Below are 23,230 nucleotides of genomic sequence, written 5' to 3' on the forward strand. Positions count from 1 at the left end.
AGCATCAAGAGTGTAGCAGTGAGCCAGACAAAGATTCTTGCCCTCCTGAAGCTTATCTTCTAGTGGGGGAGGGAGGTGGGGCAGATACAAGTAAACACTAAATGTAGAAAATAAGTAAACTGTGAAGTCTGCTAGATGATGATAAGTTCTATGGAAAAATTCGAGCAAGGTCATGGTTAAGGAGTACTTATCCCTGTGTGGGGAGCATGTGGGTATGGGGTAATCAGGACTTCCCATTTCCAGGAAAGCCTGTTTCCACATGCCTATTCATTCCCTGGAGATCTTGAGTTAGGGAACTGTCTGTTCCCTGGGAACATACCCTTAACACCTGTTTCTAGAACCAGTTTGTTAACCTTCTGAATCAAAACATAGAATATGGGGCACAGTTTCTCTTTACAGAGAGCCCAGAGCTTGCCACAATTCTTGACCAAAAAATTGTCAAGCTGGAACCCATCCTTCCTCACCCTGGGTCTTGCTGATACTCAGTGGGAGAAGGGGGATTCTGAACACTCCTCAGTAAGAACCATCTCTACCATCACCACCAATACAACCATCATCAACACCACTATCATCATTCTCATCCTTAGCCAATATCATCACCATCATTTCTGATACTCTTCATCGAGCAGCTACTGGGTACCAGATACTATATGGCTCTTCATTGAGCAGCTACAGGTACCAGACATTATATGGCTCTGTGAGATAGATATAATTATCCTCATCTTACAGATGAAGAATCTGAGGCTGAGAGAATCTCAGATAATGTGGCTAGTAAGAAGCAGAGTTGAGATCTGAACCTAGAGATTCTAAATCTATCTACATTTCCCCCTGCTAAACATATCCTGGGACTGGCTCATGGATTTTAATCATACTATTCAGGACTTCTGTACCTTAAAACTCTAGAAGTAAAGTTCTGAGACTAAAGAGTGGATTTATGGACAGCATAGATTTCAGCCAAAAGCATTCATTTGAAGTCATCTTGACTGGAAGACATCACTCTCAAAAAATAAGAGAACCAGTCTACGGGTGGGCTTTCCTGGTGGCTCAGATTGTAAAGAATCTGCCTGCAACACAGGAGACCTGGGTTTGATCCCTGGTTGGGAAGATCCCCTGGAAAAGTGAATGGCAGCCCACTCCAGTATTCTTGCCTGAAGAATTCCATGGACAGAGAAGCCTGGTGGACTGCAGTACATGGGGGTCACAAAGAGTCAGACATGACTAACACACACAGTCGAAAGATGGTTTGGCCAGTCCAGCTAAGGGCCCTGGGGTATGCGGTAGGCTTCCTCTGCAATGATTAAAATTCAGTTTCTTCAGCTCCTCCAAGGAGAAACTGAGACAGAGAGGGTTCATAAGACCAGAGTTGTAGTCACCTGACTTGTAGGTGATCTTGGGCAGATTCCTTTCCCCCTCTGGGTATCAGTGGACCAATCTGTATAATGGGTAGGAGTCAGATGGACAAATCTTCCTGGATGAACTCTGGTGATCTAAAACTCTGTAAGTTATATTGGGAAAGGCCACAGTCTGGCCATTTTGGCTGGCAGAGGTTATCTAGAAATCTTTGACTCCACAACTGGGCCTGGCCAACCAGGCTGGGTTCAGAAGCCATGGTATGCCTCTTCTAGGTCTGAAGTCTTAGAAGTTCAGTGATCCTCTTCTCTTGCATGTTTGAAGTGACCCTCAGAGCTGTTATAAGATGTGAACTAGTCCCTTCTGCCCTCGGACAAACCTCTGTACACTGTACCCAGACCCTTGCTCCTGCAGGCCAGCCCCTTGCCTCTGCACACCACTGTCCTTTGGTTTATCCTGAGCCCCTTCCTCAACGCTTCCCTCTTTCCCCGTCCTTTCTTCTTTCCCTCCCTCCAACTTTCCACAGAGGATCTGGGATGACTATGTCAGTGATAGTCTGGTTTGAGGGCCCTCTGCATCTGAAACCCCACTCCTCCCATTGCTAGCCTCCTCTCCCCTCCTTAGTCTCTGGGTAAAACTCATGTTTTGGTGTGTATGTGTGGCTGGTTTTTGTTTTTGTTTTCAACTTGTGATAAAATATATGTAATATAAGGGCTTTCTTGGTGGCTCAGACAGTAAAGAATCTGTCTGCAATGCAGGAGACCTGGGTTGATCCCTGGGTTGGGAATATTCCCTGCAGGAGGGCATGGCAACCCTCTGCAGTATTCTTGCCTGGGGAATCCCATGGACAGAGGAGCCTGGTTGGCTACAGTCCATAGGGTTGCAAAGAGTCGGACATGACTGAAGTGACTTAGCACGCACGCACGCACACATACATAAGATAAAACCAACCATCTTGACCATTTTTTAAGTGTGCAAGTTCAGTAGTGTTAAGGATATTTACATTGTTGTGCAACCAAGCTCCAGAGCTTTTTTCATCTTGTAAAACTGAAACTCTACACCATTACACAACATCTTTCGTTTCCCTTCCCCTAGCCTCTGGCAAGCACCAGGCTACTTTCTGTCTCTATGAATGAAATTACTCTAGGCACCTCAGGTAAGTGGAATCACATGGTACTTGTTCTTTGGTGGCTGACATTTCATTCAGCGTAGTGTCCTGGGGAGGGCTCACTCTTGCCCCAGGCCAAGCCTGCCCTGTCTCCCCTTCTTGTCTTTGCTGGGGCTGTTTTCTCTGCCCAAACCGCACAGGCTCCCCTGATGTCACCCTACTCACCCTCCAGTCTGGCTAATAACCTCCTCCTCTGGAATCAGGTTGTTGACTCCACCTGGTTGCCGCACACTGCATATGCCTCTCCTGTCTCAAATGATGTCTTGCCCATGCTCACCCGAAGGTTTCTCAGGAATCATGTCTGTGTGCCCAGGACAGGGCTGGGCAAAGGATAGGTGACTGGGGGAACTTAAAGCCTTGTAGAAAGAAAGGAAGGAAGGTAGGAAGGGAGAGTGGGAGGGGGAAAGGGAGGGAGGGAGGAAAGAAGGAAGAATTGAAGGACAGACCCAACGCAGCTTTTGCTTGTGCATGCAAGCATGTGTGTGTGCTCAGTCGCGTGTGGCTCTTTACGACCCCATGACTGTAGCCTGCCAGGCTTCTCTGTCCATGGAATTTGCCAGGCAAGAATACTGGATTGGCTTGCCATTTCCCATTCCAGGGGATCTTCCCAACCCAGGGATCGAATCGTTGTCTCCTACTCTGGCAAGGGGATTCTTTACCACTGAGCCACCTGGGAAGCCCGCGGGTGCATGAAAGAATAGGAAATAGTTCTTTTGGCCATTTCATCTGGAACCCATCTGTGATAATGAAGACTGTTTTGGGCTTTTGACCTGCACTTGGACTTGGAGATGCATCCTGGTGTCTCAGGGGACAGGCCGGTGCCAGGAGCGAGGGCAGCAAGTGGTAGGGCAGTAGGCCTGTTCCTAATTCTCAGGCTTCTCTGAGCCTAGCCTGTATTCCACCAAAAAAGTCTGGACACCTCATGAATTTTAGCAGGTCAGGACAGGATAGTACCGCCATTTTACAGATGGAAAAACTGAGCCCAGGATAGGAGAGCAGGACCAGATCTTGACTCCCTTCCTAGTATTTTCTCTATTCCCAGCTGCCTCCCTGATTCAGCATTCAGCCTCCTGTGGTTTTTCAAAAGGTTTAAACTCTAGGAAAAAGCCTGACTCCCACAGAAGGAGCCAAGAAGGGGCAGGGGGTGTGGGGTGAGGAGAGGAGGCAACAGGGCTGACTTCCAGGCTGCTTTCCACAGTCCCAGCGTGCAAGGCCTCAGTGGGGCCCTCAAGTGTTCTTTCTTCTCCAGAAGAGTGGCCATTCAGAGGCTGCTGGCTTTGTCTGGAAGAGCCGCGGCCTGTGATTAGCCCACTCCAGAGAGCCCCCTTCCTGCTTCCCACAATAGTCCCCCTGCTGACAGCCCCCATGGCTCCTGTAGGCCTGCAGACTCCTACCTCCCAACACCCACCTCCAGCTCCCCCTTCCTCACCCCTCACCTCCGCACTCTGAGCTGAGTCCTCCTGGCAGGGACCAGGAGGAGTTCACTGGGTCCTCCTGCGGCCTGGGGTCTGGGACTATTATCCCCTTCTACAGAAGGGAAAACGGAGACACAGAGAGACCAGGCGGATGAGTGAAGGGGTAGATTCAGACCTCAGACTTCCTGATTCCCAGGCCAGTGGGATCATGTGATCATCACTGCTTCACACTGGAATTTCAGCCCCCAGCCCTTCTCCAGTTAGCCTCTCCTCCCCAACAGGGAAACCATCTGAGCCCCACACCCTACTCCCTTCAAATCCACAGTGCCAGGGGTTCATGAGGTGATAAAATCACAGACCCAGACCAACAAAGTGAAACACTGCAGCCTATTTCTCTCCATTGCACAGATGGGAAAACTGAGGCCCAGGGCTGGAAAGGGCCTTATTTGTGGTCACTCAGCTAGTGAGTGATAAAGGCAAAATTAGAAGCCTGGTTTCTTCCCTCCATTGATTGTGGTGGTCAGGATTGGGGTATGGCTACCTTGAAACTCTCCTCTCTTGAGTGGTGACTGAACCAGTCCCCACGCCTCCGACCCCATCAGTTTACATACCCTTCCCCTGGTGACTTTTTGCTCCAGGCTCCAGCATGGAACACTTGGAGGGTCTTAGGTCATTCCTGAAGCCCTCTGGCTCTGGCCTTCAGCCAAGCCTGAGCTGGAGTCATACCTATGGTCCCTGGGCTCACCCCAACAGCCCCCTCTGCCAGCCTTGCAGAAGGGATAAAGTTCTAGGGTCGCAGGAGGGAGCAGTTGCTGGCCTCTCCACTGGCATCTGCAGTGCTGAGCTTTGCTTTCCGTCTGCCCAGCTGCCCAGCTGCCCCACTGGCTTCAAGGACTCAAACCCCCGAGAGGGCGTCCAGCCTGCCTGGGGGCCAACGGCAGGCAGAGCAGGTAGAGGGGAGAGAGGAGGCAGGAGCTGGCAGGGGCGGCCCCGAGTCGGCACACAGCGGGACCGAAAGAAAGGTACTGCCCGAAATGTCGAGAGGAGAGGTGTGCTTCACAGTCAGGCTCAGAGAGAGGGAGATGGAAAGAGAAGAATACAGGAGAGAGAGACAATAACTGGGATGAAAAGAGGCGCTAATGGACGGGGACAGACAAGAAGACAGAAGGGCAGAGAGAGAGAGAGAAACCAAACCGGAGATACTGACAGACAGCCCCACTGGTGGGCAGAGGTTCTGCTATGTTCTCACCAGAGTCAGAGTACGAGAGGTATGTCCCAGGCCAGTCACGTAAGCAACTGTGGGGGCCTTCACTCAACCCTAAGACTGGGCCCCAGAGGGGATCTCCTAGTCACAGAACAGAGCAGCATTCAAGCTCTGGGGGAGGTTTCTGGGGAAAGAACCATGAGCTCTGTGTATATGTGTGGGTGGGATGGGGGTGGGGGATCTCTGGCAAAGCTTCTACTAGCTCAGTCGCTGCCCCTGACACATCACGTGTCCTCTCTGGTCCTCAGTTTCCTCTGGATGTGGGTTCAGGCAGGGGTCTCTGAGGTCTCCTCCAGCCCTAGGATGTGGTCTTAACTCAGACTCTGTTTTTGCCGCTGACTTATTGCTCTTTCCTACTTAACTCATGACCTTTACCTTATAGTCCAAGACGGCTGCTTGCGGGCCAGCCATCACAAGCACATTTCAACCAATTGGAAGAAGGAAGGGCTAAAGAAACCACCCCTCTTTAAAAGAACACCTCTTTGGAAGTCACACTCAACGTTTCTTTTTCCGTCTTATTGGCTAATACTTAGAACACAGGGTTGCATCTAACTTCAAGGAATACTGTGAAATGTACAGTACTAGGTTGGGCACAGAATCCATTTCACACAGTTCAGTGATGGTGTCACAGCTCCTCACAGCAGCTTCAACACAGCCTTATAATGTTTTCCTTTGTTTACTAAAGACAGATAATAGTTTTTGTTAGTGAAAATCGCCCTTCATTTCCCTAAACTCATCCTTCCCCTGAGTGTGATCACTGTGGACAGTTTGCTACGTGTTTGTCCATTTCATTTTTTATGTATTTACAGGCACACAAACAACACACACACAAAATGTGTACCTAGTTTAAAGGAACATATGTATATATCGTTCTGCAACTTGCCTTTTTGGTTATTACATGGCATTCTGTCTTGGAGGTTCTACCTTGTTTTTTCACAAGGAGGTACCTCATTCTTTGTGACAGTGGAACAGTACCTTACCATACAGACTTATCAAAGTTTATTGATGGATATTGGGCTTGTTGACAAATTTTTACATTACTAACAGTCTTAGGCATCTTCTCTGCATATATTTACAAGTGGTCCTTGAGAACAGATTCCTAGAAATGAGCCAAAGTTGAATTCTCTCCTAGTGTTGGGGGTTTAACCCTTTCTGTGAAAATCCTTCTTCTCTATGCGGAAGAGAACAGTCAGGTCAGAGAGCCCTTCCCTCCTGGCTTGGACGGCTCCCTCCCCCTCCTGCCCTCCTTCCCTCCTTCCTTCCCTTCCGTTTGGCGGGCACAGCTCTGGCACCATCCTCATCTCCGTGCCCTGCTGTTCTGGGTTTTGTTTTTTTTTTTTTTGGCCGTGCTGGGTCTTCGTTGCTGTGCGTGGCCTTTCTCTTGTTGCGGCGAGTGGGGGCTACTCTCTTGCTGCAGAGCTCAGGCTCAGTACGTGGGCTTCAGTAGTTGTGGTGACAGGCTTAATTGCTTCAAGGCATGTGGGATCTTCCCTCACCCGGGATCAAACTCGCGTGCCCTGCATTGGCAGGTGGATTCTTAACCACTGGACCCCCAGGGAAGTCCTGTTCTGGGGTCTGTGCCATCACCAGAAGCCAGTCTCACATCCTAATTGTTGCCTAGGCTGCCCCATCCTTTCATTGACTGGATCCCCTTCCCAGGTTGAGGAGGCAGAAGACACCTCCCATGGTATCCTTCTCTTGGGAATTGAGGGCCCTGCTTCTGGTCCCCACCTTCATTCCTTCCCTCCCTGACTACCATAGCACCATATGTTTGCACCTTCTGAGCCCTGTTTTCCTTCCCTATCTGGTTCACACCCTTCCAGGTCACCCCTGCTGGGGGAGGGGGAGGGGAGAGGATGGGAAAATCTGATCCAAACACCTCCCCTTCCCAACTCAGGGACAGGGATGGGGTGACTGTCCCTGCAGCCTTGGGGGTTGTGCTTGGGGTGAGTAGCAGCCCCCAGAACCCCAGCCTTCTTCTAGAATAGAGAGAAGGCTCTTCAAGAGATGCTTTAGGCTCTCCCCCTGGAATGGATCCTACCTGAAATTTGAGCCCCAAGGCTCCATGAAAGTGTGACAGATTCCCCTCTTCCCAGGGTCAGGGCCCTCAGCCCAGCTGGGCAGCAGCAGGACGCTGATCGGGTTATTAAAAGATTAGCTGGTGGTTCCCCTCTGGCCTGGTGCAATTCATCAGGCAATGGCCCCCCAGGAGTGATGGATGGTGACAAACGGAGGTAGGTAGGGGGTTCCTGAACCCTCCCAGCGCCACAGCTGGGGAAACTCAGCCATCAAAGAAAGCCCCGTGCAGGCTTCTCCACCGAGGTGACTGAGGGCCAAGGAGATCAAGTTTCGGGCAAATGGTTTGGGGGTTGGAGAGTCTCCGCCAAAAACAAGCCGCCCTGTGTGTTGTGTGGGGCCCCAGCCAGGCTGTGGGCCTGAGCTGGAGAGATGGGGGTGGGGTGGGCTTCTCTGATCCCCGGAATCACAGGCAGGAGGCCTGGGGGGTGGGGGAGGCCTGGGGGGTGGGAGGAGGGGCAGGGCCAGAACTGGTAGGAAGGAGGGAACTGCCTTTCCTGGAGAGAGGGAGGAGATCAAACACCTTTTAAAGCAGGTGCTGGGGACTCTGCTCGGGGCCAAGTGCTGAGACAGCAGTACAGCCAGTCATCCCTCCGGGATCCCAGCCAGATCTGGGGCTGGTGCTCAGAGGAGGAGGAGGTCCCAGGTGGTGGGGAGCACTCTGCCGGGAGGCACAGGACTCCCCAGGGTGATCACTAAGGAGAAGGAGGAGATACAGAAGGCAGAGGTCAAGAGAACGCTGTGGCAGTGGGGCTGGAGCCAAGCCTGTGGGCCAGGTAGGATTGCGACAGGTTGGGGAGCCAGGAAAAGGTATTGGGGGGGCAGAGTACAAACGAAGGCCTGGGGCGGGAAGGTGGCAGGGATGGTAGGGTCAAGCAATTCTGGGGGATGAGGTTGGAGGCCTGGAGATGGCTGGACTTGGGGTACTCTGGGGAGCTAGTGCAAGCTCCAAAAGGCAGGGGGACATCAGAACAGTTGTGTCTGCATACGGTCTTCGTTGGCTTCCCAGATAGTTCAGTGGATAAAGAATCTGCCTGTAATGCAGGAGACACCAGAGACGCAGGTTTGATCCTTGGGTTGGGATCCCTGGAGGAGGGCATGGCAACCTACTCTAGTATTCATGCCTGGAGAATCTCGTGGACGGAGAAGCCTGGGGGCTATAGTCCATAGGATCACAAAGAGTCGGACACAACTAAAGCGACTGAGCACATAGGGTTTGCAAGTGGGCAAGAGATTGATGGAGAGCCCTGTCCTGTAGTCAGCAGGGAACGAGGAAGAAGAACTTGGGATCTGCCCAGTAGTCGGTGTCCTGAGTGAGGAAGGAGCGTAGCACAAAGCCCACATCTCAAGACCAGACCGCGGTGGTACCATCCTAGGGAGGATGTGCTAGGAAGGGAGAATCCAGGCCTCTAAAGCTGGGGGAATCCTCATGGCCTTTTGACCAGTCCTCCTCTGAAGGCAGGGAGCCCTCTGCAGCATCTTGATGTTACTAGCCGATTCTTGATTGCTTCCTCTTGTGGTGGGCTCAATACTCTGTGAGAGTAAGAAAGCTACCTTTGTCTTGAGCTGAAATCTGCCTCCCTGCCTTCCCTCCTCTGAACCAGTTCTAGTCTAGCACTCTGGGAGGGGAAGAACAACTGCTCCCCTGCAAGAACTGGCTGCCCGCCTTCCCACCAGTGTCCACACTCAGGCCAGAGGACTCTGGCTCCAACCCCTCATGCTGTGGTGATGCTATTGGTGAGGGGGCGGGAGAATTCCAAGAAAGGCATTTCAGATGATGCTACTGATGCTCCCATGTGGCAAGGGAGGTAGGAGTAGAGAGCTATCCACGCTTTCCCATCATGAGCTGAGCAGCCAGTAACCCTGCCTTCCAACCACTGAATGGGGTCAGGCTAGGTCTGGAGCCAGGATTAGGCACTTGCGTGTGCCAGGGGCAGTTCAGTATGTGTGTGTGTGTGAGTGAGGGCACTGTGTAGATGGGGACAGACCCAGAGCTCATAGATCCACATGGGGTTGAACCCGCCTTGGCTGCTTATCCACACAGTCATAGGGGGCTGGGCTGCACAGGCAGGGACATGGGCCATCCCCCTACCCCTGGACTGAAGCACTCCTTGGCCATTGTCTGCTGTGCTGCTGGAGACTGGGGTGTTGCTGAGGCTCTGGGGTGTTACTGAGGTTTGGGTGCTGCAGAAATTTTGGGGATGCAGTTGGACTTCCAAGGCAAAAGCTGGGATGGGAGTGTGGTGAACAGTGAGGGGTCTCTGGGCCTTTAGAACCTACCCACCATGGTTTTGACCATCTTGCCCCAGCCATGCCTGATTTGCCAGAGTTTGAGGGTCCTCGGAAAGTGGCTGGGGTTCTCGGGTGTTTTAGATGTTCTGGCGTGTTACTGACGTTCTGGGGGCTCATAGAGGGTTGACACTGGGTTCTGGGAGTTCTTGTGGTGTTACTAAAGTTCTGGGGATATTGCTGAGATGCTGAGTGGGGGGCTCTGGAGGAACTGCAGGTCCTTGGGGGTGTGTCTGAGGTTCTTCCTCATGCCTTCCGCCCCACTGTCAGTTCCTTTTAAGCTTAGCACTTTGCCTTTTAAGGATTTTGATAACCATGGGCTGCTGAAGGCACACACGTGGGCCTCTGTTCCTGGACGCAAAAATTCCTCAGATTTAATCAACTTGAACAAAAACACGGAGAGGAAGGAAGCCCTGTCCTGAGATCTGCATGGGCCAACTCCAGCGCAAGGGGCAGGGCCGGGCAATTCAGTGCCAAGCCCAGATGGCAGATGATTTTTGTCTGCTCAAGCCCAGAAGCTTTTGGTGACCCCCTCTCAGCATGAACACCCCCAGATCTGTATTCAGTTGGGAGCCCTGTTGGCCTGGGCTGTTCCTTGGGTATTGGCATTGGCCTCATCTGAGTGTGCCAGGCATCTCTGAACACTGCTCTGCACTGTCCTTGCCTCTCAAATTCCCCTTCTCAACTCTCCTATGACACAACTCATCTTTGCTGCCATTGCTGACCCTGTCTGATCTCAAGGCCTCACTCCAGGCCCCCTCCTCCAGGAAGCCTCCAAGACTGCTCAAGTGTTAGTCACTCAGTCACATCCAACTCTTTGCGACCCCATGGACTGCAGCCTGCTAGGCTTCATCCATGGGATTCTCCAGGCAAGAATACTGGAGTGGGTTGCCATTTCCCCCTCCAAGGCATCTTCCCGACCCAGGGCGGAACCCAGGTCTCCTGCATTGCAGGCTGATACTTTACTGTCTCAGCCTCTGGGCTTCTGGGCCTCGCTCCAGGCCCCCTCCTCCAGGAAGCCTCCAAGGCTGCTCAAACCATCTCTTTATTCTTCCTCCCCTCTTCTCCCTTCTCCAGGATTTCACTGCCTGTCTTCCAACTACCTCCACTCAACATCCCTTCCTCTCCTGAGGGCAGGTGCCAGTCTCTGACTCTTCTGGATAGAGTTCCCCTATACAGCCAACCCCAGAGGGCCTGCCCTCTCCTCTGCCTCCAGGCCTTTGGGAGAATTCAGCAGCATGTCATTGCCACCTTTCTCTTCTCACCAGCTCGCAATCTGACTGGGTGGCATCCTTCCTAACACCTCAGTGATAACCTTCCATTTCACAGATGTGAGTTCTCCTACCTTCAAGCTGGGGTGGTGCTTTGGGCTCAAGAAGTGGGGTCCCCTTCCCAGCCTGAGCTCCGCAACCACCCGGTAGCCATGGATCTTCAACCCAGCCTGCTTCCCTGCCCCCACCAGCGTGGAAGCCACTCCACTGGGGGGCCAAGAGGGTGGGTGGGTGGAAGAAAATGGGGTACCCTGGGCAATCGCAGCCGCTCTCTGTGGCTTTGACCTTCTTACTACAACCAGTGCTTCGTGTGCTGGCTCCACATTCCTGGGCCATGAAGTCATTGAGGGCAGGGAGCGGGGGCCTTGGAGAGAGGAGAGAGCCCACAATCAAAGAATCTCCTGGCTGGATAACCTGCCCCATCCTGGGAGAGAGGCAGGGTTGAGACTCAGAGAAGCCAAGGGAATCACTCACGGTCACACAGCCCATCCCAGGGCTCAAATCCAGGTAGGTTGCCTGCTCAACCAGGGCACTTCTCCCTGCCATGTAGAAACCCAGCTCTTTTCTTCTGGACCTCCTTCCTACCATTTTCAGCCTGGCCCTGAATAGGGGAACTGGGCAGAAGGCTGCCCCCTCTCTCCACTGTGCCCGGACCTGGGGAGAGAGGCAAAGCTCATCATTTCCTTACCTCTGCTTAGGGCCTTCCTGAAAGTAGTCTCCGCATTCTCTGCATGGGCACTGGGCTAGCCCTGGGAGAAGGCACGGTCTCCACTTGAGGTCTCTTTGGAAACAGAGCAGGCTTTGGGTCAGGGAAGGGCGCTATGGGGAAGGGGCTAAGCCTGGACCTTGTAGCTTGGGCCCCTCCCTGCTGTTCTGGCTACAGCCCCTGAGGCTGATGGAGGCCCCTCCAGGCAGCGTGAATGCCTTTCCTCAGTGCCCATCTGGGTGCCCACCTTTGTTCAGGTGTCTGCTCAAACATCACCTTCTCACCTGGGCCTGTCCTCAGCATCCTGCCGAAAATAGCCTGCTTCTGTCTGTCTGTCTCTCCTCTCTCTTCTCACTTTATTTTCCCTTTCAGCATACCTGACACATGTTCTCTCTCCCTGCCCCCACTACACATGAGGGTCCCTGGGGTGCAGGACTTTCTCTGTCTTGCTCACTGCTCTATTCTCAGCATGGAGAACCTTGCCTGGCACGTAATTGGCCTGCAGTTAGAGCTGTTGAATGAAGGAGGGGATGAACAAACCGGACTGGGAAGGCAGATTCAGGCTCCCTGTAGGGTAGGAGGCAGTTTCTGATGGGCATTTATCCAGCTCCGAACTTCTCTACCTGGTAGAGCAAGTGAGCTCCCCAGTACAGACTGGAATCCAGTTGTTGGAGGAATCAGGAGGGGGATTTAACATCAGAGAGTTAGTTGTTCCCTAAAAGATCCCCTGGAGGAGGGCATGGCAACCCAGTCTGGTATTCTTACCTGGAGAATCCCATAGACAGTGGGCAGACAGTGGGAGAATCCCATAGACAGTCCATAGGGTTCCAAAGAGTCGGACACTACTGAAGCAACCTAGCAGGCATGCATGCAAGCTACGGGTCTAAGACTCCTGAGCAGTGAAGGGAAGGTGGGCTCGGTGCTGGAGCACAGCGCTCTGGAAAGCTGCCTGGGGAAACAGCAGCCTGCTCGAGACAGGCCCGTGGAGGAGTCACGGTCACCAGAACAGGCAGCGAGCCAAACCCAGTTTAGATAGTCTGTGTGGCCCCAGTGTACTGTGCATCAGGGGAAGGAGGGCAGAGGAGCAGAGACCCAGCTCAGTCCTTAGGAGATCGTAGCGGGGCCTGGGAGGCAGAATTCACCCCCAAATGCCTGGACTCAGATGGGCAGTGTGGGCTCCTGTGTTGCATCAAAGTTCAGGTTCAGCTCTGAGTCAGCAAGATTCTGACGTCTCTGTGGGGGAGGGGAGGGGTGGCCAGAGCCCTCTTCCTGGAAGAGGGGCCATCGGGAAGGAGAGGGAGGAGCCAAGGCCAACAGAGCAAAATCATGTCCTAATTCTGGAAGGCTTGGTGGGCCTGGCTACAGAATTTGGAAGGAGAGCTCTTAGGATCTCAAGCTCTGACCCTTCTGAGCATCACTGTTCCCTCTATCAGGAACACGCTTCCCTCCAGCCCACCCAACCCATCCTTTCAGATTAAATTCAGTTTCTTGTGTACGTCAGGGCAATCTATGTTCTCTTTGTAACCTTCAGATTCGAGCTTATTTACCACCTCCTCCTAAACTTCTGTGTCCTCCTAAACTGTAGATTCTCCTGTCACAGGGCCCCAAACAGTTCTGGCACTTCGTAGGTGTTCAGTGAATGTGTGTTAAAACAATAAGTAGATAAATGTCCTTTTCTGTGCTTGTTGAATGAATGCCTTAGCTGGGTAAGGCAGTGGGGGCCCAGGCACCTGTGGGGTATTGAAAGGACAGGGACCCTCAAAAGTTCAGGGAGCGGATCTGACTCCCACCCAGGAGTAGGGTCCTGAGAACCCCTCTCTGCCTCGTCTGTATCTTGCTGTACTCCCACCCACGGTTGGGAACCAGGAAGGGGAGAGGAACCCCCACTCCTGCCTTCCTTACCCACATCCCACACTCCGGGAGGAACAGGAGGCAGGCAGGGTTCTTGCCTACCCGTGGGTCTGGTTTGAGTTTAAAGGACTAATTTCTGCCTTGTGGGGGTGAGTTATCTCCTTGTGAAATCAAGTTGGAGAAACAAAAAGGTTTTACCCGCGAGGGACACATGTTCCTCCAGGAGAAGGAACGGACGGGCTCCCTCCCCTGCCTCCACCCCTGGCCCAGCCCCAGCAGCCTCCCTGGGTTGCCGGAATGCCTGACTTATAAGCAGGGGCCCAGTAGATGTGCTGGGCAAAGGTGTGAGCGATTTGGGGCAGGCGCGGAAGGCAGGTATGTGGGTGCAGTCAGGTGCCGGCCCTCCAGATCGTGCTCCTCCCAGGTTTGGGCCACTGGTGGAGCCGGGCCTCCACTTCTGGGAGGGGGGCTTGCGAGGACCCCGGGTATGGTTCCCATCACTGGCGCCCACAGGGGCCAGTGAGGGGCAGGCTGAGGCTGGGGGATGGTCTCCAGGGAACCTGAACAAAGAGGAGGGGATTGGGCTGGACCCCTGAGAGCGGGAGGGGACAGGAGCCCAGCTGGGAGAGTCCAGCCGGGTGTGCTGAGCCCGCCCGCTGCCCGCCCACCCTTTCATCTCCGCAGCTTCTTCCTCCCTGGTCCTTCCTTGAGTGTGTGTCTGTGGGTCCATCTGGGTGGTTGGGAGGAGGGGAAGGAAGGGGGGAGGTCTCTGTGGGCAGCTTGGATTGGATAAAACTTCCTTGAAAATGGTGCTTTGAGGCAAAGCCTACCCGTGGCCAGTCACACAGAGAGACAGACAGGTGCTCTAGCAAGAGCCCAGGGACCCCGAGGGATAATAGCCTCCTGCAGGACCGCACGAGACTGGGCGGGAAGGGACAGGAGGGGACCGGAGAAGCCCTTCCCTCCTCCTGCGGCCCTCACTCCCAAACAGGGCTTTTCCCAGAGAGCTAAAAGCAAGAAAGTAACCTTTAGGATTAAAGAGAAACGTTTCTTTGTTTGGGTTTTCTTTCTTTCTTCTTTTTTTCCGCCCCCCCAAGCCTCTTTTCACATCTGTAGTGGCTTTTTCCCTCTTGTTCTGGGTCAGAGGAGAAGGGTCGGAGGATGTCCACCCAGGCAGCAGGGAACCAGACCTCCTCCGGGGCCACTGACGACGAGGATTCCTATGACAGCTGGTACATCGACGAGCCCCAGGGTGGCCAGGAGCTCCAGCCCGAGGGGTGAGTTGGACTCTCTCTGGCTCTTCTTGGACAGCATGAGGGGTGTGGCAGAGGTTACTGATATTGGGGGGCAGGTGGGGAAGACCCTGAGCAAGGGTTGCTAAGAGGGACTCTGTCGCTCGTTTGCTATGTGGACCCTCGGCAAGTTACAGCCTCTCTGGGTTTCAACTCCTCCCCTGTTCTGTGAGAACAGCCCTCGCACTGGTGTTAAGATACTTGAGGTGGGGGACCTCGGCCAGGCTAGGCACCTAACTATCACCTGTGTGGCGTGTTTATTTTTTGACTGTTTTTGTGGGGGGATGGTGATGCCATGCTACATGGCTTGCGGGATATTAGTTCCCTGGCCAGGGATTGAATCCGGGCTCTGGCAATGAAAGCGCTGAGTCCTAACCACTGGACCACCAGGGAACTCCCTGTGGTGTGTTTCAAAAACAGACTCCGGGGGCCCCTCTTGCAAACTCAGATCCACCTGGGCTGGGTGACTTTGGCCTGTAGCCAAGACGGAGAGTGCTGGGTGAGTGGCTGAGGGAAGTCAGGCCTGCCTTCAAGGGGTTACTGGTCTGTGTGGTGACCATCTTGGGTGTGCTGTTAATGAGCGTCAGTTTCTCCGAGCAGGCCCGGGTCAGGGGGAGGCCTGGGGGAACAGGCTGCCCTGTTGGCGCAGGCTGGTCTGAGGCTCCGTGAAGATAGGAGACCCAGTTCTCTTGAGCAGGAGTGCTCGGGCCAGGTCAGGGGAGGGAGGCGGCCTCCGCCCAAGTCTGTGTGGCCTGAGGACTCGGCCCACGGCCGCCTCTGCCCAGATCCCTCTATCTTTGTTTAGTCTGGGCACCCTGGCAGAGGAGCTGGGCCTCCCTGTGCCCCCATGCTGCCAAGGACGCCCGGCCTGCGTGGGCCCCGGAGCCCAGTTCTCCTCTTGTTGTTCCTGGCCTCAGCCCCATCCCCCACCTCCCTGCTCTGTCTGAGGGTTTGGGGAACTGGAAAGGTGAGGTGGGCCGGGGGTGGGGGTGGGCGGCGTCGAGCCAGATATGTGCACATCTGTTCTCCATCAGCAACCAAAACTGGAGAAGGGAAAATGCTCTGGTGCCTTCCCAGGGGCCGGGCTGCGGCCTGGCCAGGCCTGGGTCACCCGGCAGGCAGGGAGGCCCCACCCCAGCCTGGGGGAAGGAGTGTTGTTTGGAGGACTTGGGGTTCTGACCACCTGGGAAGCAATCCTGCTGTCAGCACAATGTACCCGCCTCCCTTGCCTGAAAGCCCAGGGCTCCCCAGGTTCCTGCTGTGTGTGTGTGTGTGTGTGTGTGTGTGTGTGTGTGTGTGTGTGTGTGTGTGTGTGTGAGTTGAGAGAAGCAGAATGGAGAGAGGCCCAGGAGCCCCAGGAGGACACAGACTTCCACCCAAGTTAAGGCCTTAGTTGGAAGCTGTGTCCTTTAGCCACCTCAGGGCCCAGGCATTGGCTGGGGCCAGGTGCCCGCCACCAGCTCTGTGGCTCCGGTATTTAGACATGGCCTTAGAATAAAATTGGAAGCGTGGCAGGGACTGAGTGACGAACAGCACTACCTCTGCGGTAGGTGACATCTCGCATTTGTAGCTCCCTTCTCCCACTGCAGGTGAGAATGAAGAGCTTTGTTTGACTCTATGTACTTGGCCCAACCAAGTCAAGCTTCCTGCTGGAGGTGGGAGTGGGAAGCTGGGATCCCAGGGGAATCCCAAGGAGGTGAATTTGGACTCACTTCTTCCTGTGTGAGTCAGACACCCCGGTGAGGTCGTGCCCCAAAACTTGGAGGAGCTCTGGACAGGGGTTCCCCCTGTGCCTCAGTGGGCTGGAGTTGGGGTCATGGGCACTGGTGACAGTGTCTGGGATGGACTCAACCTCCTCACACTTACTCAAGCGTCCCCTTGGCACCAGGGCCTGGCTGGAGAGGTTGGGGGGGTGGGGGTGAGTCTGATGGGGTTGGGATGCACTGGCTGGGGTCTTCTCTGGACATAGGATTGATCTATAGAAGCCAGGCTGGCTCCTTCCTCCCCCCAGAGGCTCCTCCGGCCAGGTGCTACTTGCCATGTGCTCATGTGTCATCCACCCGTCATCAATAGTGAGCTCCCCAGCCAGAGCCTGGGGACACAAATACATCTGTGGCAGCTGTCCAGGATGTCAGTCACCTCCCCACCACTTCAAAGGGCTGCCTGGAAGGCGGAACTGGGAGGCTTCCTCCATGGCCTGCCCTCCTACTAAATGAGGCTAACGCCAGGGTGATTTGCAGGTCACTCTGCTGTGGGAGGGGGACAGGGCCAGGGAGCAGGGCTCCAGGCCCCCCTGGAACCCAGGCCTGCAGACCCCTGCCCCAGACAGTCAGCCTGTCTCTCACCCCCAGAGCTGTGCTCTGCCCTCTGCTCTGGGTGGGGCCCTCTGCAGCTTCTCGCTCAGAGTCAAACTTTTGAAACAATTTTCTGGCTTCTCCTTTGTCCCACTGTCCTTACCACATGGCAATCTGGCCTCTGTCCCCGAGGGCCTGTCACCACCTCTGAATTGCCCAGTACCAGGCCTCTGCTTCCTTGGACTCCATTTGACTCTGGTCCTCACTCTTCATCTTGGAATAAGGCCCAGGACCCTACAGCCATCCCAGAAACACCCCTTCCCTCCTGCTCCTCCACATTAAGTCATGTCAGTTCTTCCTCCTAAATACCTCTGAGACTGTTTACGCTGGGCCATTTAAAAATGCTGATGTGCAACTGTCTCTGATGTAAAGAAATGGCAGTTTCATATGGTTCAACTTAATGGCTTCCACATACTCCTTATCTTTCACATCCTGCTCACTTGCGGCTGCTGGATTCAGACTACCTCAGTGTGAATCCTGGCTCTGGTGCTTTACTAGCTGTGTGATTTGGGCAAGACACCTAGCCTCTCTGAGCCTTGTTTTCCTCGTTTACACAAGGATACTAATAGCATCCACCTCTTAGGTAATAACTGAGTTAGTATGTGGAACAAGCAGTACATGGCACTTATTCAATGCTTAGTAAGTACTAGGTTGCATTTTTTAATTTTTAATGTTTATTTATTTAGCTGCATTGGGTCTTAGTTGCTGCACACAGGCCCCAGAGCACTTGGGCTCAGTTGTGGAGTGTAGGCTTAGTTGCCCCACAGCATATGGAATCTTAGTTCCCTGACCGGGGATTGAACCCACATCCCCTGCATTGGGAGGTGGATTCCTAACCGCTGAACCACCAGGGAAGTCCGTGCTGTTGTATTTATTCAAATCTAGCCACAGAAATCTCCTAAAATCTAGAACACTGTCCTGCTTAAACACCCTCAGTGCCTCCCATGCCTGCTATCACCGGCTCTCAAGCCTGCCCTCTGGGCTCCGATCAAGCTGAAAACCTCGTGTAGCCCCAGTTCCACTTGCTGCTGCCTGTCACTGCACTTTTTCCTGTTCTTTCCTCTACATGGAGCTCCCTTGGCCCTTGTTTGCCTGAAGAGATGCTAACCATCTTCCAAACTCAGATACCACCCGCTCTGAGGCCTTGCCCCACATGTCTCCCCCTCTTCATCCTTCAGCATCTGCTTGTGTTCCCTTGAGGATCAAGCTCCCACCCTCCCTACCACGGTGTTCTTCATGTCCGTGCCATCTTGCCTGCCCCACAGCACAAAACATAGGTCCACGCACCATCAGCCAAACATTTGCTTGGCCAAGTTTCTGTTGCCCAGACCGCAAACATTTGAGGGTTCATGAGACTCAGCCAAACGGAGCTAAATAAAGGGTAGATGGAGGCGGGTGCCAGGTGGTACAGAAAGGCCAATGATTCCCCCAGACTGGTCTCTGGAGGGGGTCCAGGGTGCCTCCTGGCCTAGGATGAATGGGAAAGGGTCAGGCTGCCCAGGGACAGTTTGCTGAGCCCCTGCTCTAGCTGGACCTGGGGGTGGGGGGCAGGACTGAATAGGACTTTGTCAAGTGATGAGATGCCACCAGAGATGGCCAGGAGTGGGGGCTCTGGACTCTTGGGGCTGGCAAGCGACCCTGTCTCACCCAAACCCGACCCCACGTACTCCTGTAAGGTGCCGCAGAGTTGTAAGTGGGGCGTGTGAGGCCTGAGTGCAGACAGAAGGAACCTGATCCCCCGTGATGCCTACTCTACTCTATCATGAGCACTATTCTGCTTTGGAAAGAGGCTGGAGCTACCTGAGCCAAGAAATTGTACAAGAAAGGCTTATTCTGTACCCTGCCACCTGAAGGACAAGCCCAGGGGACTGGGTTCTTTCCTGCTCCTCACTGTCTGGGATTTCCAAGCTCAGGAAGCCTGGGCTGTTCTAGCGCACAGTCCTCAGGCCCACCCTTGAGATTCATCTTGTCCACACAGGGGACGGAGCCCATCAGGGTGGGTGAGCCCCCTGCCCCCACCCCTGGGCAGGGCAGGCCCAGCTGCAGCAGGGGCTTCCTCTGATGCCTCGTCCGCCAGAACTTGGTGGTCCCATCCACACTGGTGGCCTCCCTCTGGCACTCCCAGGCTCCAGCTGGGCAAACCCAGAGGTCTAGCCCTCCCGCAGGAACCCAATCCTATCTGCTTTTCTAGGTTCAGGTCCAATCCTGAGCTCAGGGCTTCCACCTGATACCTTTCTCTGACACATGACTCAGCCCTTAGCAAAAGTAAAACAAGTAGAGACATAAATCCTGGAAGACCAAGGTAGATCATTCTAGTCACAGACAGACCAAACTCAGATGCCAGTGAATGAAAGGCAGATCACAGAACCAAGTGCTTGATTGCTGGATCCAGGTGGTATGCTCAGCCGCAGTTCGGAGAAGGGGTCTTTGACACCTGGAGCAGTCCGGGAGGCTTCCTGGAGGGGGGAGGAATGAAGCGAGCCTTGATGGAGAGAAAGGCTGAATTGACCCATTCTGTTTCTCCCATGTCTTCCCCTGGAGCCCTCTGTCTCCTTCAGCCCTATAACCTTAAGCCTTGGTATGGGAGCGGCACCCCATAGGGTCATGGGGCCCAGAACAGCCCTGAGAAGGTGGAACTGTGTGTGAGCGATCAGAGGGGTCAAGGGAGGTGGTGGGTAGAGACCCAGCCTAGGGAGCCTGGAACCCCAGACCTGGCCGCACACCTGGGGTTTCCCTACCTCGGCCTGACCAGCCTTCACTTGCTCTGCAGGCTGGTCCCCTCCTGCCAGCCCAGCGTGCCACCCGGCCTCTACCACGCCTGCCTGGCCGTGCTGTCGGTGAGTCCAAACTGGCCTACTGCCAGGGGGATGTAGGCTGGGGTGGTTAAGGGAGACATTGGGACCCTAAACATGGTTGGGGGGTGGTATTGGGAGTTCTCCCCGGGCGGGCACCCAAACCGGGATGCAGACGGAGTCTAACCTCTCAAACTTCTGTCACCTCCTTGCTGGTCCCCAGCATGCTGCCCGAGTGTGCACGGGGGCTAGGGGCCTCCCAGGGCCGAGGGCTCTGACTCAGCCCCTGGGGGAAGGCCTGGGCATCCTAGCCCCGCCTCTGTGTTATTCTTTCAGATCCTCGTGTTGCTGCTGCTGGCCATGCTGGTGAGGCGCCGCCAGCTCTGGCCCCACTGTGGGCACGGCAGGCCCGGGTTGCCCAGGTTGGTGCCTTGGCCTCGGCTCTCCTCTCTGGGGGGCCTAGCTGACAGGGCCACTCTGGAGGGGTGGTGAGTTGTTAGGTTCCTGGGCCTCCGTGACACCCAGAACTTTCTCAGTCTGGAGGTTCTCCCATCCCGCCCCCCTTCACTGAGATCTCCAGCTTTGCTTGGGACCCCCAGAGAGAAGGGGAGGGACCCGCTCAGGGGCACCCACTCCTGTTCCAGACCCCAGGGAGATTGGGCCCAAGAGGGCCCAGCCCCAGGACACACCCCCTCAGGCAACCCATGGTCTAGACAGGCCATGATCACTCCACGCCATCTTCACCCTCTTCCCTGAGGGTATTTCCTAGACATGACACAGTTTTATGAGGGACTGACCGCCAGCTCCTCTGGCTGAAATTTCTCTCCCTGCCTTCTTCAGCCTTGCAACCCCAGAGCCTGGGATGGGGATGACCCTGAGAAGTTGGGACTGGGCAGGTGTGTGTGGGAGAGACTGCAGAATCGGGGGAGGTGGTAGGTGGAGCCCCAGTGTAGACAGCCTTGCACTCCGACTACACACTGAACACCGGAGTGGGGCCTGCCATGCTGGTTTTGATGGGAAAGAGCTGGGGGTTTCTACTGCACTGGCTGGCCAGGAAAAAGAGCTTGCCCTGCCTAGGGAAGGGCCCAGGGGTGAATGAGGCAGGATGGAGCCCTTTGGGCATGGAGGCAAGCTGGAGCACTGAAGCAGAGGGTCTCAGAGGCTTGCTCTGAGCTCAGAGGGGCAATGCCTGGGATAGCCGTGCCCGCTGTCTGCCCTCTGCCCTGGGGCCACTCCCAGGCCAGGGCGGCGGCCGTTGCATAAGGATGTTGTGACTCTCCAGCTCTCTGAAGGTCTGCCAGCCCAGACAGACCGATTAGTGTGGAGGCGGCCGTTTCCTGAAGCTTCCAGAGTGGGCGGGGGGAGCAGTGCTTAGGCTTGCTCCTTCTGCGTCTGTGTGTTGGGGGGAGGGGGGCGTGTTCCTGAGTCACTTGCCATAGGGCCCGGGTCTGGATCCGTAGGAGGCACTCCACAGATATTTGTGGAATGAATACATGAAGGGGCCTCGGTTTCCCCACTTGAAAGGGGAAGGATTCCACCTCCCCAGTGTGTGGAACACGGGGTGGTAATGGACATGTAGGGCCTGAGTGATGGCCTCTTGTCCTGCCCCTGCTCTGTACCAGCCCTGTGGATTTCCTGGCTGGGGACAGGCCCCGGACCGTGCCTGCCGCCGTCTTCATGGTCCTCTTCAGCTCCCTGTGTCTGCTGCTCCCCACCGAGGACCCGCTGCCTTTCCTGAGCCTCACCTCACCACCCGGCCGAGGTACCCAGCATGGCTAAGGCCCTGGGCTGGATGGATGGCAGGGGGCTGGTGGGAATCCAGAGCACTGGGGCTCCTGATCCCAGCTGTGCGCCATCGCCCAGAAGACGCTGTCCCATCACCCTCACCAACTGTCCCACCCCAGTGTCTGAAATCTTGTCGCTCCATCCTTGGGTCAATACTGCCCTCTCTGCTCCTATACAAACTCCACCCCCCTGGGTGAGGGGGCACAGACGGAGTCCCCCAGACCTCAGACAGCCTAGTCCCGTGTGAACATGAAGGAGCAGGGGAGGGGAATAGGGAGGGGTCCTGGAGAGTTGATCTGGGCTTAAGGAAGTGGTGGTAGAAAGCACAGCCACCATCCAGAGGAGCCACCGCCCTCCTACGTGGCCGCCTCAGGTCATCTGATCCTCACAATGCCTCCGCAAAGTGCAGATATCAGCTCCATTCTACAGTGGTGGAGGCCGAGGGTCAGAGATGGGAACAGTAATAAAATAGTAGCTGAATTTATTTAGTACTAACTCAGGCATGGTGCTAGGCACCCTACACATACCTTCTCCTTTGATCTTTGCTAACGTGCTATGTTACTCCATTTTACAGATGGGGAAGCTGAGACTTCAAGAGGTAACTTGCCCAAGATCACAGAGCTGATACTAGTCAAGAGTCTGGCTTGAATGCAGGGCTCTTGCCTATTGAACCAGTCGAGGGGCTGGGAAGATAGAGACAGGAGAGAAGTGAGGATGGGCGGGACCCAGGCCCCACCTCTGCTCCTCCATCATGTGTCTCTCTGCCTGTCTTGCCTTCCAGGGCCGTGGAAGATACTGGCTCTGCTCTATTATCCTGCCCTCTACTATCCGCTGGCTGCCTGTGCCACCGTCAGGCATGGAGCCGCCCACCTGCTAGGCAGCGTGCTGTCCTGGGCTCATTTGGGGGTCCAGGTCTGGCAAAGGGCAGAGTGTCCCGAATCACCCAAGGTAACCACGGACTCGGGACGGCCTGGGACAGCGCGGTATGGGGCAGCTGCGTCAGCCAGCAAGGCTCCTTTCGTTTCTGTCTACATGCTTCCCTGCTGCCTTCTACTGGGCACGGGATTCATGCCTTTAGCCATGTGCTGGTTCCAAGCTTGGCCCTTCTGTGGGAGAGACAGCTGGGCCTGCCCTCAGGAGCTTCCTGTCTGGGAGGGGGAGGGGAGGGAAGGGGCAGAGAAGGAGGGAGAGGAACCCTGAAATCTCCCCATTATTAATTGCCCAGACTTTCCTTGGCCAGGCTGGAGAGAGAGTGAAGAAAGTTGCAGAACGCAAGTGCTGAGTTGGGGGATGGTCTCAGAGGGTTAAAAAGAGAAGTCCAGAACCTCAGAACCTGGTTCACTGGGCCTGGTTGGGGTGTGAAGCTGCCTGGTTTGGAGCCCAAAGGGTGTAGGTGTAGCCTAGAGTCAGACAACCCAAGTTTGAATCCAGCTTTATCCCTTCCTTCCTTAGTCCATTCCACAAACATATTTGAGCATATTCTCTGTACCAGGGGCATTTCCAGTCACTGAGTAGCACTGTGACTAAGACCGATGAAGTCCCTGGCATCCCAAGAGCTGCCTTTTCTGGAAGGGGACACACAGTCAAACAAGCAAATGCATGCAATGATGCCAGGTG

The 23,230-nt window shown here is 54.8% G+C and overlaps 2 protein-coding genes across 7 annotated transcripts in view; one reads left to right on the forward strand and one right to left on the reverse strand.

Moving 5' to 3' along the window:
• Positions 1-11,842, reverse strand: part of CCDC33 (coiled-coil domain containing 33) — a 136,259-nt gene extending 124,417 nt beyond the window's left edge. The window contains 4 exon segments of the mRNA XM_061159108.1: positions 3,955-4,045; positions 10,908-11,040; positions 11,084-11,257; positions 11,787-11,842. Of these exon segments, the coding sequence (XP_061015091.1) occupies positions 3,955-4,045; positions 10,908-11,040; positions 11,084-11,257; positions 11,787-11,842 (454 nt within the window).
• The window catches only part of STRA6 (signaling receptor and transporter of retinol STRA6), a 42,869-nt gene that overhangs the window by 5,857 nt on the left and 13,782 nt on the right, over positions 1-23,230 (forward strand). The window contains exons 1-7 of one of the 6 annotated variants that reach the window (XM_061159013.1): positions 7,952-8,049; positions 14,535-14,667; positions 19,807-19,873; positions 20,165-20,250; positions 21,451-21,590; positions 22,188-22,211; positions 22,395-22,561. In XM_061159013.1, the coding sequence (XP_061014996.1) occupies positions 14,552-14,667; positions 19,807-19,873; positions 20,165-20,250; positions 21,451-21,590; positions 22,188-22,211; positions 22,395-22,561 (600 nt within the window). In that variant the 5' untranslated portion in view covers positions 7,952-8,049; positions 14,535-14,551. Of the gene's footprint in view, positions 1-7,951; positions 8,050-11,251; positions 11,341-13,729; positions 13,766-14,113; positions 14,251-14,534; positions 14,668-19,806; positions 19,874-20,164; positions 20,251-21,450; positions 21,591-22,187; positions 22,212-22,394; positions 22,562-23,230 lie in introns of those variants that run through there. The other 5 variants (XM_061159012.1, XM_061159014.1, XM_061159011.1 and 2 more) reach the window with 5 other exon arrangements.

Source organism: Dama dama, chromosome 13 (assembly GCF_033118175.1).
Source record: "Dama dama isolate Ldn47 chromosome 13, ASM3311817v1, whole genome shotgun sequence".
In the NCBI taxonomy this organism is placed as follows: domain Eukaryota; kingdom Metazoa; phylum Chordata; class Mammalia; order Artiodactyla; family Cervidae; genus Dama; species Dama dama.